The sequence below is a fragment of the Eleginops maclovinus genome, chromosome 9, assembly GCF_036324505.1.
Source record: "Eleginops maclovinus isolate JMC-PN-2008 ecotype Puerto Natales chromosome 9, JC_Emac_rtc_rv5, whole genome shotgun sequence".
NCBI lineage: Eukaryota > Metazoa > Chordata > Actinopteri > Perciformes > Eleginopidae > Eleginops > Eleginops maclovinus.
In genome coordinates, this window is record NC_086357.1 from 21,517,190 (window position 1) to 21,532,831 (window position 15,642).

Genomic DNA, 15,642 nt, shown 5'->3' on the forward strand with positions numbered 1-15,642 from the left:
ATGTACCCTTTAAAACAGCCAGCCACACCATTTATTTACCAGGTGTCTCTGGTAGTGCATCGGTCTTTCATATAAATGATTGCCGGTTCAATTCCAGCTCATGCACTCAACATGTTAATGTTTTTATACCTTTCTTCTTATAGCTTATTAATCTGCTAATTATCACACCTTATATCTTCAACACTTTTCATACATTGGGACTTTTTCTATGACGTTCATTAATGGAACCCATTCCCTTTTATCCAAATATTCATGCTCCTTCCCTTTCTTCTTACACATTAAGGTCAGCATTGCAGTTCAGCTTTTTTTCTTTACTTTTATATATGATCTTATTAATATTTTCATATTATTGGAGAGAAATACCTGCATCATTTCTATATTGGTAATGTGTTAAAGATGACGTTTTTCATGAAAAACTAAAACAGTGATTAAACCATTCATAATTTAAGTGTGTGTTGTGATGTATTTATAAACCTATTGAAACATAAAGGTTGTTCTCATTTCTATTCTAAAACAAGTCTTACATGTTGGTTTTGTATTGTCGCCGATGGTGTGATTTAGCATTGCCTATCACATGGCCCCCTCAAGTGGACAAAAGGAAGCACTGCTCAGAGTTGTGGATGGATACTTTATTGAAGGGTCAGTTAGAGTCAGAGCCTGTAAACGTACATCTTTGGAAATACTGTCTCTTTGAAATGTACATTAGCAGTGAAAGCAAATGAACTCCTTATTCACATTAAATGCATGCCATCGTTCAGTGCTTTGGCATATTTAGATTTTGTAGGCAAGCAACGCTTTACAGTCAAGCCAAAGCACAACAACATGGACACAGTACACAACTGACCTCTTTATATTAATCACATACAAATCTGTTATATGTATATATTTATTTATCATCTATATGATTAGCCACCACTACTTTTAATAATACACCACATCTCCTCAGAGGTGGATGGACAGTGAAACTGTGCAGTCCTGCTGACATGATCACCAACTTTCATCCGCTTTCTCAATTTCAATTCAAACCACAGATACACCATCATAAAATAGAACTTTAAAGAAAAACATATTGCATCATCGCCCCTTTCATTAAAAATCATACCCCCTGCATGATTAGACAAATTAAACAATCAAAGAAAAACAAAGCAGTGTGATTCAAATACATATAAAATTTCCCCTCAAATTAAAAGCAATGAAACTCGTTAAAAACAAGTCCCCTCTGTTGATAATGTCGGATTACTTTGAAAGAACATTGTAAGTGGAATAAAGTGCAAGCAATATCTTATAAACACTACACAACCAAGTGCTCCATAACCTCCAAGAACAAACCGTTTCTTTGTCTACTGTTCCAGTGTTAATCACTTGAGCCACAATGATGGCAACGTGTGTTCAATAACAATTAAAGACAATTCGTTTTGCCTCCTCACGCTCTGTCAGTGAATCCTTACCGTGCGTTTACCAGAGTGTGAGAAACTATGTTCCTATGTGCATCTCCTGTCCACTCTCCCCCTCCTCTGACACTGTGTGAAGGTAACAGGAGTGTGCAGCAGGCCTAGCTCTGACTGAGTGCACAAACGTATTAATACCATATATTTTTCTTCTTCCTTGTTTGAAATGATTCAGTGTGCAGAGAAGCCTATCTGGTGCATTTTGAGCAGTAGGTTGTGCGTGATGTCAAATGTGGAGAGGCTAATCCCAACAGCAATGGGCCCTTTAAGCCAGTTCATGCTCAGGCCTTTATATAGTCCACGTACAAATCCTTCCTGGGTTACAATCTCACGCATGGTCCCCATGACTGTGGCGTACGATGAGCCGGTGACGCCGGCTGTCTGCATGCGCCGACGCACCACATCCAGTGGGTACGAGGCAGATTGACCAATGAGGCCTGCGCAGGCACCAAAAGCCAGGCGCTCATGGGGGTATGGCTGCGGTCGCTTGGTTTTTTCTAAAGTGAGAGAAAACACAAAGAAAATAAGAGTTTAAGATGTGAATGACGCCTTTTTAAAATGCAAATACACATCATAAATGGCATTTTGATGTACACATTCTTAAACAACAGTTGTATGAGTACCTGTGTGTAGCTTCTTGAGGGTCTCGTAGGTGTAGAATGTGATCCCTGCATATGGAATGACACCCATGATAGTGGGAGTGAAGCCTCGGTAAAGGGTCCTGATACCCTCCTCTTGGGAGATCCGCATAAAGACGTGCATGATGTTGCTGTACCTGTCCAAAGAAAAAAGGGTCAGCAAAGACCTAGTATGCCAAACTCATGTCCATGTCTATTTGACATAACACATTGTATTGTAACGCAATTAAGTCCATTTAATTGTAGAGACAAGACAACAATGGGACTAATACAAACATGGGTGAATGTGTGCAGAGAGAGGGACCCCACAGCACATGTTGGTGGGATTGTAACAGAGAGCAGTTGGGTGCTTACATTTCTCGGGCTGTGACTGCCATCCTGGCTCGCACCATGTCTAAAGGGTAGGTAAGCATCACAGCAGTGGTGCCGGCCAGAGAGCCAGCCAGGAAGCGTGTGAAAGGAGGCAGAGCTCTGAAACAACACAATAACCTGTGATAAATAATAATAACAACAAGACAAAAACTAGAAGTGCCGCCTTGTGTTTCACGTTGTGGAGTGTCTCAATCAACAACCAACTTTTTCATCCCTACAGCCACGCTGCTAACATTACTTAAAAGGTTTCTATTTTCATCTCAAAATAACTAAATAAACCATTACTATTGAAAGACATCATTTGTACAGTGGTAGTGTAATTATTTGATTGTATAACCTGGTGTTTGTCTCTTTATTTAGATTTTATCCGTGCCTTTAAACTCACAATGCTTTGGTTGTACAATGTCAATTTCCCAGATGTTTAAAAAAAAAAGAAAGATTTCTGATTTTCATTCTGACAATTTCTCCACTCACTTGCCCTGGTAGCCGTAGTAGCTCCCCAGTAGTTTTTTGTACTGGTCGTGTGAGGTGAACTGTATGGCAGCGTAGGGCATGACCCTGACTATGGTGGCAGAGTTCCCCCTCCACAGGCTTAGCAGCCCGTCCTTCATGTAGGAGCAGTAGATGAACCTGAACGCCTCCTGCAGAGAGTGGAAATGTCGGGTCAGGAGCAGAAGTAGAAACCCATTCATGTTTTCCACATTTAACAATCTAACAGGATCACCTTCATATGTTTATGGTGGAAAATCAAGTGTTGATTTTAAGAATTTATGTGTATACAAGTGTGAGTGTGGCTGTAATGTGACGGATGTAGGGATGTTTTTTCTATTGATCTTTAAGAATAAACAAATCATTTAATAATTGAAAAAAAATGTATGGATTCCTAAAAATCCTCCTTGTTTTTTTTTGTTTGCTTGATTTTTTAAAAATCCTATACATTTAAGGAATATTAATATGAGTATCTGTCAACACCAAATATATTTTACATTTTTTTATTAAGTTTTTAGTTATTAAAAAAATCTTGCTCTATAACTCGGGCCTGGCTGCCAGTGTAGCTGCATATTAAATGATTAAAAGCTGAACTCACCTTAGCTGAGAATCTGTTGGAGGACACTGTGAAACAAAACAAGAAACACAGTGAACTTCGGGTTATAAAACACTCTCGCCAAAGGCTAAACATCTACTAAGAGGATTAGCAATGAGCTAAGAAGAGTTACACCAGTCAGTAAAAACTCTGGTGTAAACAGAATAACAGTAGTTGCATTATCTTTAGAATTTAAGGCACTGCAGTCCATTTTCTGCACTAAATTCTGTATTTGGAAGGAAGCATTAGTGAGGGGTGTTGTTCTCACCTTGGAAAATGATCTTGGTCCGATCCAGAGGTGCAATGACTGTTTTGGCAACAGCTCCAGCGAATGCCCCGCACAGCAGGGAGTCGACAGCCGTCCATCTGGGCCTCAGGTCCTGTTTGGACACACAGACATCACATTGACATTTGGCAACATTATACTTAAACAAAGATAACTCTTTACAACCGTACATTGGTTCCTTTATAAGTGTGGACCAAGAAAGTATGTTTAATCATTTATCTCTCATTATGTGGTGGTTTGACCCTCAAACATGTATCATAAACGCCTTATCAGCACAAACACTCCTCTGCATCCCTCAGCAAAGTGACTGCAACAGTCCAATACAATCTGCAAGTGGATTAGTCAGTGACACAACACTTATGACAGAATCGCACGAGATAAAACCAACTGCTGCACCAATGAGGCAGTGTACTGCATGTGTTTGCGTGTGTCTGTATGTGTGTGGGTTGAGGTGTGTGACCATTTATTTTGTTTGAAGGGACAGCTGACCAAATAAAACAATCCCACTAACTGATAAGAAGAGCAGCTTCCACAAATAACAAACAAAAAGCAGTTCATGACCTAATACAGTTTGGATGTTATCTGTTTACATGATTAATTCTGCTTTAACTATTACAGATTAGGATATATAATCAATAAACTTTCCTGCCTAGGTACAAATACTTTTGGGGGTAAACTGCAGTTAACTTTCTATGAAGTTTTGAAAAAAGTGTGTTATTATTTGAGCCCCTGATGAAGTCTTAAAATTATTTGGGCTTACGTTTTATTAATAGCAACATGTTGATTAATGTGTCCTGCATAGCCCCTTAAAAAAAAACCTAACCTTGTGCTACAAATAAAGTAAACAGCTGTCATGGTACCTCTTGTTCAACAGTATGCACAGTGCTGCTTTGTAAAGCAATGCCAGCTTCAGATTATCTGGCACCTTCCAGCTATTTCGAGCAATACACTGGTAGAGGTATGTCCTTAGAAAGTCTGTGTAGGCTCTACTTTATGTCACAACAACAGCTCCATTACACAGTGAGGGGTGTCAGAGTCACACAGAATAAATGGTTTAAATGTCCATCATAAAGAAATCACTACTACACAAATCAACTTCTACACAAACATTGCCTTTTAATGACATTAAATATTCTTTCAAAATTCCAGGTTAAACAACACTTAACGATAACAAATATGTACCACAGAGGGTTTTAATACTCCGTAACATAATTTGATACAATATCCAGGTAAAGCTTTTGTAAACATGGTCAATAATAGGGCATAATGTATTGCATATCCACATATTCAAGCTGTTTTAACGTGTCACGACAAGTTCATATGAATGAGTCATGGAGAAGCAATGCTCACCTGTGCTTGATTGGAGGAGGGCATAGCCAGCACGGTGGCCTCGGACACGGGAAGAGGGCGCTGATGGTCGGTCACACTGTGGGCCATGTGTGCCCTTCACAGATCACACAAGGCGGTCAGAGACTCGGTCACTCATCCAGTAAACCTCACTGCGTACGAAAAAACATGAAAAGATGAAAAGGAGCAATTAGAAGACACTTTTTATTCAACAAAAAAACAGCCCCACCGTGTAGTACTCCCCTACATGAAGTGTGGACGTGATTACACGCCTGGCTCTCCCTTACACAAACAGCCTGGCTTGTAAACAGGGTGTTGCGTTACAAAACCCCTGCTGGTTAATCAGTTACTTTCCGTCACATCTGAACACACCGTTTATATTTATCAACCAACATTTGGCCCACTTGTCATTTGCTCAAACAAAAAAGCGCAGTAAAAAATAATAATAATCGCACCTTAAACTGCGAATGACAGTTGAATAAACATGCATATATGCAGTAAGGCAGGTACATCTAGATGTTCATTAATGCTAATATGCTGTATTTTGTTACCTTCGTGTTTAAAAGGACCTCTTGTTTACAAATCTACGATGTGATCAGTCGCCACTGTGCCCTGCAGATCCTTGCGCACATTTCTTGTTTGTTCGCAGGAGGCTGGTCAGTCGCTTTCACAACTTGCAACTCAGTAGCTCTTTTCTCATTGTTGTTGTTGACGTTTCTGAAGATGAATTTAAAAGACAGGTGTCACGCTGCAGCAGAGTGTGTCTCTACATTTAGACGACGACGCCTGCGAAGGAATTCTGCAGCTGTCTGGTTCTGCGCACTAGATTATTTGGGTTTTTCAAGGTCTTAAAGAAACTGGGACAACGTACGCCAGTGTTGTGGACTGCATTACCCATGAGCGAGTCACATTATTTGGATAAAATCTCGCGAGTTTATCTACAACATTGAGTTGCCAGTTTCGCTGGTTGATAACATTAACTGTTCAGGCGCTGTTGCATTGATTAAAGACTGGTGTTCATGCAGTCAGAACATTTTATTTTTAGAGCAGTTTCCACCAATCATCACCACAGTTAAATGTATCTTTAAATAAATACAACACGTGCTTCTATTAACCGACCATTTAAAACTAAATGATACATTTCAGAGGGTTAAATAACTGACTCTAAAGGAATTTTAAAGAAATACACCTGATATTGATATTAGAGATGACCAGTATTATTCCATACATAGTTTAGTTCAAACTCAGCATAGGCATATAAATACATATATATTTCTCACTAAAGCAAAATTACGCAAGGTCTTCAAAGATTCAAAGCACTAATACTATCAAAAATAATGAGGCCCTCAAGCTGTTTTTTAAAACGTATTTTATAATAGTGTACAGGTACAGAGTATTATATTAAACCACATATCACAACGCTACTAAAAAAATATAGCACCTTTCATACAAACAGGCTGCGCTACGTTGCTTCACATAGCAAGGTTAAAACAACATCCAATTAAAACAAAACAAAAAGAGAACAATGTGTAAATATCACCAATATTGGAAATGACTTAAAAGTCAAATTAGAATCAAGGATAACATAATGCTAAAAACTTGCTCAAAATGCAAATGTCGTTACTACCAATTAAAAGCTAGATAAACAAGATGTGTCTTTAAATCCCCCTTTTAAAATACAGAGAACAATACGAATGAACTTTGTTTGTCCAACGAGCATGATAAAATGTTTACTAAAAATAAGAAAAGTAAATAAAATCAGTGGATTGGGGCTTTACTCGCTTTGTGTGTGGGTTCTATATGACCAAACCTGGCAACCCGGGAGTGTGGCCATAGCGCTGAAAAACTTGTTGTTGTCGGGGAAAATGGCGTCAAACGTAGAGGCCCCGGAGCGCTGGTACCTCGCCCTACTCGGCTTTGCAGAGCATTTCCGAACCTCCAGTCCACCCAAAATCCGGCTCTGCGTGCACTGTCTACAGGCTGTGTTCCAATTTAAACCACCGCAGAGGATCGAGGCCCGAACACACCTTCAGCTGGGCTCGGTTCTCTACCACCACACCAAGAACAGCGAGCTGGCCCGGAGCCACCTGGAGAAAGCGGTGAGGGCTCTTTGATTCAGGAAAGAGCGGGGATGCAGTGGAGACCGGGGGACGGGTGTAGGCCGCAGTCAGAGAAAACAGCGAATGGCGGAACATTTTAAATAGCTGTTAATCCAGGGAGGTTATATCTGTTTAAAGATAGAAATGTACGACTTCTTAGCTGTATTTTATTCAATATAAGGCCCCGGGTCGGCCGCTTTCGCTCCTTTTAGAAAACAAGCTGCTCTATGGGATTATTATTGGTTTATGAATATAGCAAACGCCGACTAAATTAACCCATTTACATTTTTTGCATTTCTTTAATTGCAGTGGTTTATATCTCAACAAGTCCCGCAGTTTGAAGATGTCAAATTTGAAGCTGCCAGCATTTTGTCGGAACTCTTCTGCCAACAGGTAAGATCCTTTTTGCTCATTTCATTTTGTAAGGTAAAGGTAACATTAGAATGGCTGCATACATTCATTACTGACTTACACTACGTGAAATTGACATGCACATAATATATCTGGGATCTCATAGTGGTGCATTCTGCTGTAGGCTGTGTATTGTTATTTATTATTGATTATTGATCCTTTCTATTCATTTTCAGAATTTGGTGGACTCTGCAAAGCCCCTCCTGCGCAAGGCCATCCAGATTTCACAACAAACACCATACTGGCACTGCAGATTGTTGTTCCAGTTGGCGGTATGTATGCATGCACAAGTATGAATAGGGGTGACATTGTTACAATCACAAAGTCGATTGTAACAATGGTTCAGCAATGTTTGATTTGAAAAGAACACATTTACAACAGTCTTAATACCGTTCTGGTGGTTTTTCTGTGTGCTGCTTCACCACACTTGTACTATTTATGTTTGAATTCAATATTGCAAGAGTCTAGTAATAACAGGAATGCTCCTATTCGTTGCCTCTTTCAGCAACTTCATACACTGGAGAAAGACTTGGTGTCAGCATGTGACCTGCTGGGTGTTGGAGCTGAGTACGCCCGGGTGGTTGGGTCAGAATACACCAGGTAAATGTCAATACTATGTTAGCTGCAAATGTAATGCCTTTAGTGGTTAGAATATGGTGCCTCACATTTGACCAAGTTTACTGTTAGTATAGGCAGCTTAAAAACTCAATTATTAAAGAACAAGGGCAAGTAAGTGTAATCTTATCAATTCCATACATCAATTATTCACTAAATGCAGGAAACATCCTATAAAATTGTAAATCCTACATTTAAATTCTCTACTTTGCAAATGTAATTTTTATATTTCAAACCCCTAACACGCAGTGAGACAAAACATCTCCACATTTCCAATGCATTCTCATAGGTATTCATCTTCAGTCAAGTGTTGCTCTTTTGACACAAATGCAACCCTCTCTTGTAGTAGAATATTACACCAGTTTCAAGTGCTTTGTGTTTTAACTTGGTACAGCCTTGCTTCCAAAACAACTATGTTCAGAAGTGTTTATCTTTTTGTATTCTGTTTTTCTTTTTTAGGGCACTGTTTCTCCTCAGTAAAGGAATGGTAAGTTGTCTACTCCTCTTCTTTTTTTTATTAGCTTTTGTTGTAGCAGTATAAACAAGGATTCTTTTCCCCCAGTGCTTCCCAAATGTTTCTTGCATATATTTTTCCATCTATATGAATGACTTTGTGTTACCAAACCAGCAGTAATAATGGCTGTTGTTCTGAATATGTGTCTTTTAAAAACAAAAACAACAAGGAATACATTCTATCTTTTTGTTATCTTGTAGTTGCTGCTAATGGAGAGGAAGCTTGGGGAGGTGCATCCTCTGCTCACACTGTGCGGAACCATTGTAGAAAACTGGCAGGGAAACCCCATCCAGAAGGAGTCCCTCAGGGTCTTCTTCCTTGTCCTACAGGTCACACACTACCTGGATGCTGGTCAGGTAAGAAAACCAGCCTGGATGGTTCAAATGAAAGTGGGACAAAGTGTATAACAAACAGTTAACTCGTTGATCCGCATGCATGCACATATTGATTGCATAACAGATAAGGGATGATAAGCCTATTATAAGGTCTAGTCTAAAACCATTTGAAGCTGAGATGTTATAAATTGTCTGTCTCTGTCCCCTCAGGTAAAGAGTGTAAAGCCGTGTCTGAAGCAGCTGCAGCAGTGCATCCAGACCATTTCTACACTCCACGATGATGAAATTCTGCCCAGCAACCCAGCTGACCTCTTCCACTGGCTGCCAAAGGAGCACATGTGTGTCCTCGTCTATTTGGTAATGCCTCTTCTCTTTCTTTGCCACATAAAAGTTGCAATCACTGAAAACAACACCATGGATGTCATTCGTTTTAGCAAAGTGGCAAAAATCCTGACAAACTCAATTCTTCAGCTTAACACACTTGCTTTGAATGCTTTCATTAAGCATTACTTTTGTATTTTAAAGCAGAATAACTGCTTTAATGTGATAAAGAAGTGCAATTCTGTATGTATTCTGAAAATATTTCACTGTAAGTGGTTGGGAAAATTTGAAATGCATAATAAAAGGTTAAAGTGCTTTTATTTGAACTCCAAGAAGTTGTATCAACTCTGGATAGCTTGGAACAACCACACTTATATTACAGAGATGTTGTTAAACTTCACAATATTAGGAATTAAAGAGTCTAATATGAATTCTCCTTTCATTTTTCAGGTGACGGTCATGCACTCCATGCAAGCAGGTTATCTGGAGAAAGCCCAGAAGTACACAGACAAGGCTCTTATGCAACTAGAGAAACTAAAGAGTGAGTAACCAAACTTGTTCCTGTGCTTCTCAGGAACAGATTTCCTCGTGATTGAAAACTGACTGTGGAAGTGGGATTTTCAAAATGTAAAAAAAACATTTTGCACCAGGCGTGTTTTAATCTTCACCTCCATGTTTCAGTGTTGGACTGCAGCCCCATCCTCTCCACCTTTCAAGTTATTCTACTGGAGCACATCATCATGTGTAGACTTGTCACAGGCCACAAGGCAACTGCATTGCAAGAGGTAAACTGTCAATGTATTCATGCTTTTTTATTTTGTATTTAATAGGCAGCAGTCTGAAAAAGATCCAGTACAGCAGCATTATTTTTGCAGCATGTCACAAAAACGGATTTGCATACTTGAAGGTGACTCTCTGTTTTGTTCATCCAGATCTCGCAGGTGTGTCAGCTGTGCCAACAGTCCCCGAGGTTATTCACCAACCACGCTGCGCAGCTTCACACGCTATTAGTGAGTATTTTCGCCTTAAACAGGCTTTCTCAAACATTTGTGTGGGCCTCAGGGTTAATATTGCAAGCCAAACTAGAACATTTCTGTACATGCTCACAAATCGAAATAACAAAAGTCACATCAAACTGAAACGAGTGTGTTACCCTTAAATACCCACTGAAAACAAATCCAGCCATTCTTAGTGTTAAAAACAGTCTGTGTAACTTTATTCTTTAAGTTGAAAGACATTGTTTTTGATTGATAATCCCAGGATTTTCTTCAGGGATCATTGTTACAAAATACTCAGTTTAAAATAACATTTTTAAGGCTGCTATGCGAGGAAAATAAACAGCTATGAGATGTTAGCGATGGCAAAACAAGTGTTTTTTATGCAGTTGATTCTGTTTTTCCTTCAATAATAAAAACTTGAAGTCCAAATAAAAGGTGTGATAACTTTGGGGATCTTTTTTTTCTCCGACTGTCACTATATCCCTGTTTTTGTTACAAATGAACACGTGTAATGGTCGCTCTATTCCTCTTGTGGTATCCCAGGGTCTGTACTGTATCTCAGTGAACTGTATGGATAATGCAGAGGCACAGTTCACCACAGCTTTGCGGGTGAGTACGCCATGATTCGGCTGCATCTCCTCAGATAATGTCACCAGTATCTTCTTTTTATTTGCTGCATCTTTTCTCTTCTATCACTCTCTGCTGCAGCTGCCCTCTCTTCTTATCTCACAGATTTGATTGTGTTTCAGCTCACCACACACCAGGAGCTGTGGACATACATTGTCACCAACCTAGCAAGTGTCTATATACGGGAAGGCAACCGACACCAGGAGGTCAGTGAAGTAATAAAGGTCACCTCTTTAATTACAACGATGTAATGCAACGAATCACTTGTAAAATACATGGTGAATGATATCATTTATTAAGGGATGGGAATTGATCAGATGTTCTTGTGTACTGTAAAAGTGTGTTTGTTAAATTATGAAATTGTTACAGTTATATCAAATTGTCCGGTGATTGAGCTGACGATTTGATAACTGCAACTCGATTCCCACCCCACACCATGTTTGTGATTTGCATCTTTAAGTTGGATGGCTTATAACAGATACTTATGTTGTTGTTGTTGTTGTTGTTGTGTTATGTTGGCCACAGAAAATAGCTGCAAGTAAAGCCAAGTATACTAAGTTTGATGTTGTAATGTGTAAAGGGTTGCCGCTTCATAGTTTGTCCACTAGATGGTGCTGGTGAGGTTATTCTTCAGTCTTCTCAGGACAGTCCTTTGAAATGTATAAAATGAATGTATGATCCTTGTATTCTGTGATCACAGTAGAGACAACCGTTACATAATTACCAATATTTGCAGTTTTAAACCTTTTCCGTGTTTCACATGTTTTTCAGCTGTACAGCCTCCTAGAGAGAATAAACCCAGACCATAACTTCCCAGTAAGGTAAGAGGCAGAAGATGTTTTCTTGTTGATGTTTACATATAACATTGCACAATACATTAAAGTAATGCATTTGGTTAAAACTTTCTCTGGTAATGAAATATTCAAACATTGTGTTTGTTTTGGATTCAGCTCCCATTGCCTCCGTGCTGCAGCTTTCTACATCAGGGGACTGCTGTCCTTCTTTCAAGGACGCTACAACGAGGCCAAGTATGTCAAATCTTTAATGGATTTGTGCAAATACAGCTACAAATTACCCCTGTCTCTTTTTACATATGTAAATCTTCTTGTGTTGCAGGCGCTTCTTAAGGGAAACCCTAAAGATGTCTAACGCTGAGGATCTGAACCGACTGACCGCCTGCTCCCTGGTTCTGCTGGGCCACATCTTCTACGTACTGGGCAACCACAGAGTAAGACTCATAAATACAAGCGGAGTAATGGTCGCTCAAAAACTGATTTACATCCAGCTCTTATTTGGCTATAAACAACTTAAGTCATCAGAACCCGAAACCTTAGTCTTATTAAAATGTAAGTACTATATAACATTTTTTGTCATTTCCCTATTAGTTCCTTTTCACCCACACAACATGCCATGAGCTGCTAGGGCTTCATTTAAAATCTGTTTATCACTTGCATTCCTAAAATCATGATTCATGGAACTCATTACAAACACCATAACATAATAAATCATATGAACTTCACAAAAATCTTCTGCATCCATGCCTCTTATCCCCCCTTGTTAGCTCACTAAATTAACCTTTAAACCAAGTTTAATGAGGCGTCTGTTGGTAAATACAGACGGGCACAGTAATCAACTTATTTTTCATGTTGAAGCCAAATGAGCTATTGACTTTGGTAATTGCTGTTTCTACAGAGGCTAATTTGAAGCAACACTTTATTAATTAGTCTATACAGCTAATGTGATTTTCATGATTCAAAATGACTTATGTGTGCAGATTATTAATCATTTTCCGTGCAAATGATTAATTGGGGAGGAGAAACTGTTTTATGCTATAAGCTTACGGTGTTTAGAAATGAGGAGATTTGTAGTTTCCACCCATTATGTTTTCTGAAATGTTTCTCTTTTCACTTTAGGAAAGCAACAACATGGTTGTCCCTGCCATGCAGCTGGCCAGCAAGATCCCTGACATGTCTGTTCAGCTCTGGTCCTCGGCGCTGTTGAAAGGTACATACAGACCTTTTCCCCTAATCCCTTTATCTTCTTAGGATGCGTTCATGTTAAACAGGATTTGCAGGCTTTTACTGCGAGAATATTTGACCATCACATTTGAAGCACAGATGCTCTTTCTCTCTAACAAGCTGTGTTTGAAGGACGACATTCACCATGTGTTGTGCTTGCAGACTTGAACAAGGCCCTCGGGAACAACATGGATGCCCATGAAGCAGCGCAGATGCACCAGAACTTCTCCCAGCAGCTGCTGCAGGACCACATCGCTGCCTGCAGCCTCCCCGAGCACAACCTCATCAGTGTATGTGAAACAGATTCACGTGCTGCTTAGATTTTCTTCATTAGGATTTGTAGTGCTGAGATTAAAAGTATTTTTCTGTGTTTTTCAGTGGACTGATGGCCCTCCTCCTGTCCAGATCCAAGCTCAGAACGGCCCGACCACCAGCCTCGCAAGCCTGCTATGAGAATCCTTCTGTCTCACATGTGTCTGTAGCTGGTACATTATCACGAGCAACAGATTGATGCCTAGCAACCTGCTATCAGACCACTGCAGCTGAGATCTGAGAGGACAGGTTATAACAGGTCGTAGAGTTCAGGCCTATACTTTATTAGCTTCTCACGATTGCTTCCTGATTGTCTGCTACCCCTTCTTTTTTTGTTCATTTACAACTTCTGTTGTACACGTATTTCACACTTTTTGACAGCATGGATGCAGGGCAGGTGTGGACTCATGATCAGAGTGGTGAAGGACACACAGCTACGCATGAAGAGCTTCTTCGCCTCCGATAGAGAAGCCTTCGCTACGTTTGCCAGGTTTCTTTTCCATTTGTTGGAAAACGAAAAGGGTAGATAGAAGGCAGTAAAGAAATGTAGAAGAAATTAATTTATTCATGTTGATATTTTTGTATCTGTTGGTAAATATTTTACACCTTGCCTTTTTTGTATGGATCCTTTTTTTCTTTTTCATGCATGGAAGTTACTAATGTGGACTCCCTGTACTATAGTTTTTGACCTGGGTTGCTAACAGTTCTTTTTTTGGTTGATTTTCTTTTTTGTTTCTTTTTTTTTGCACAAATCCATAGTAGGAATAATAGAGACCTCTTGTAATATATTTTCACACAATAATCAGTTGAAACGTTTCATGATATGATTTGGCAGTGTACATTGTATTAGGTTGGTGCACAATTCACTGTGCGCAGTTCCCTTTTGGACCAGAATATGCCTCCAATGTTTAAATACGTCTGAGTTTTATATCATTTGGTGGCTTGGGGTTGCCTCATACCCTTTAGAGCAACATATTTACCCTTTTTGTAAGCCTTCCATACGATATGAATTCCCTGTTGTATTCGTATTTACAAATCAGGTTTAAGCTTTTGGAGCTTACGGAAATCTTCAGATATTCAAAAAAGCAAATTTATTTTATTTTGTTATATTTTAATTTGTCTTGATAGTTCTACTAAATGGTTTCTTTACAGTATGTTTGTATAGATTTGCCACTCGTTGAACCTTTATTGTACAGTGACATTTTATAAAGTCAATTTAGTAAAGTGTGATATGTATTTTTAGCTATCCTATGTAGAAATCTCAACGCTTGGTATTTAAGGCACTCTGTAAGAACACAGTTTAGCTTGAGTACTAGCCATATTCTATCCAATGCCTATGTTTTTAATGCTTACGTTGTTTTCAATAATTTTCCAATAAAAATACGATTGAAGATGCGTAATGGGCTGATTTCATTTCATATTATATACTTTATACTATTATAGAATCGGAGGACGAAACCCTCTTTATTAGTCACATACATGCACACAGCAGAGCACACACAGTGAAATTGGTCCTCTGCATTTAACCCATCCTAGTACTAGGAGCAGTGGGCAGCTATTGTGCAGCGCCCGGGGAGCAATGGGGAGGGGGGATTGGAGGTGTCCGGTGCCTTGCTTAAGGGCACCACAGCAGGGCCTAGGAGATGAACTGGGACCTCTCCAAGTAGCAGTCCACTTTCCATATTTTTTCAAGTCTGTTCGGGGACTTGAACCGGCGACCCTACGATTCCCAGTCCAAGCCAAGCCCGTACTTACTGAGCCACTGCTATTAGATTAAGAGATGTTTTTCCATCAATTTAGTGCATGTGTACTGATGCTTAATAATTATATTTTGTGGAGCCGAACTTGAAGTGTCATAACACTGCCAGTCTGCCACACCATCAGGCAAAACAACAGGGAAAAATGTAATTGCATAAAGTGAGTTAGTGTTGAGCCTATTTTATAAATAGCCAGCAGGTGGTGTTAGAGTTTTCAAATGTGTATACGTGCATGATATTGCACTGCTGAGGCTCCTCAATTTGATCTGCATCTAATTTTTCCGGGCATAATACCGTAAGATAATTCACTTTATTTACTTTACAACGAAAAGATTTCTAAAAGAAAAAAATATATAAAAGTCTGTTAAATGTTAACATCTATTTGGCGTTTGCACCATCAAAACAAATACCTAAAGAAGGTTTTGTGGTTCATCAAAACCATCAAAAGGAACATGTAGTG

The 15,642-nt window shown here is 39.3% G+C and overlaps 2 protein-coding genes across 3 annotated transcripts; one reads left to right on the plus strand and one right to left on the minus strand.

Annotated features, from left to right (window-relative positions):
• Nucleotides 1-614: 614 nt before the first annotated feature.
• LOC134869921 (mitochondrial coenzyme A transporter SLC25A42-like) lies at nucleotides 615-6,066 on the minus strand. 2 transcript variants are annotated; one of them, XM_063891873.1, is made up of 8 exons: nucleotides 5,727-6,066; nucleotides 5,179-5,327; nucleotides 3,811-3,922; nucleotides 3,546-3,571; nucleotides 2,933-3,099; nucleotides 2,441-2,557; nucleotides 2,072-2,223; nucleotides 615-1,945 (listed from the first exon to the last, which is right to left on the minus strand). In XM_063891873.1, the coding sequence occupies exons 2-8, from the start codon at nucleotides 5,263-5,265 to the stop codon at nucleotides 1,620-1,622; spliced, it is 987 nt and encodes a 328-aa protein (XP_063747943.1). In that variant the 5' UTR covers nucleotides 5,266-5,327; nucleotides 5,727-6,066; the 3' UTR covers nucleotides 615-1,619. The 2 variants fall into 2 exon arrangements, with proteins under 2 accessions (XP_063747943.1, XP_063747944.1); XM_063891874.1 differs by lacking the exon at nucleotides 5,727-6,066 and adding an exon at nucleotides 5,405-5,522.
• A 939-nt stretch (nucleotides 6,067-7,005) lies between these two features.
• mau2 (MAU2 sister chromatid cohesion factor) lies at nucleotides 7,006-14,816 on the plus strand. Its single transcript, XM_063891956.1, has 18 exons — nucleotides 7,006-7,274; nucleotides 7,584-7,667; nucleotides 7,862-7,957; nucleotides 8,191-8,285; nucleotides 8,760-8,787; nucleotides 9,015-9,170; nucleotides 9,360-9,506; nucleotides 9,921-10,011; nucleotides 10,152-10,255; nucleotides 10,403-10,480; nucleotides 11,012-11,077; nucleotides 11,218-11,301; nucleotides 11,867-11,916; nucleotides 12,046-12,123; nucleotides 12,212-12,323; nucleotides 13,009-13,099; nucleotides 13,276-13,403; nucleotides 13,492-14,816. Exons 1-18 carry the CDS (start codon nucleotides 7,041-7,043, stop codon nucleotides 13,564-13,566), a joined length of 1,797 nt encoding a protein of 598 aa, XP_063748026.1. The 5' UTR covers nucleotides 7,006-7,040; the 3' UTR covers nucleotides 13,567-14,816.
• Nucleotides 14,817-15,642: the final 826 nt, after the last annotated feature.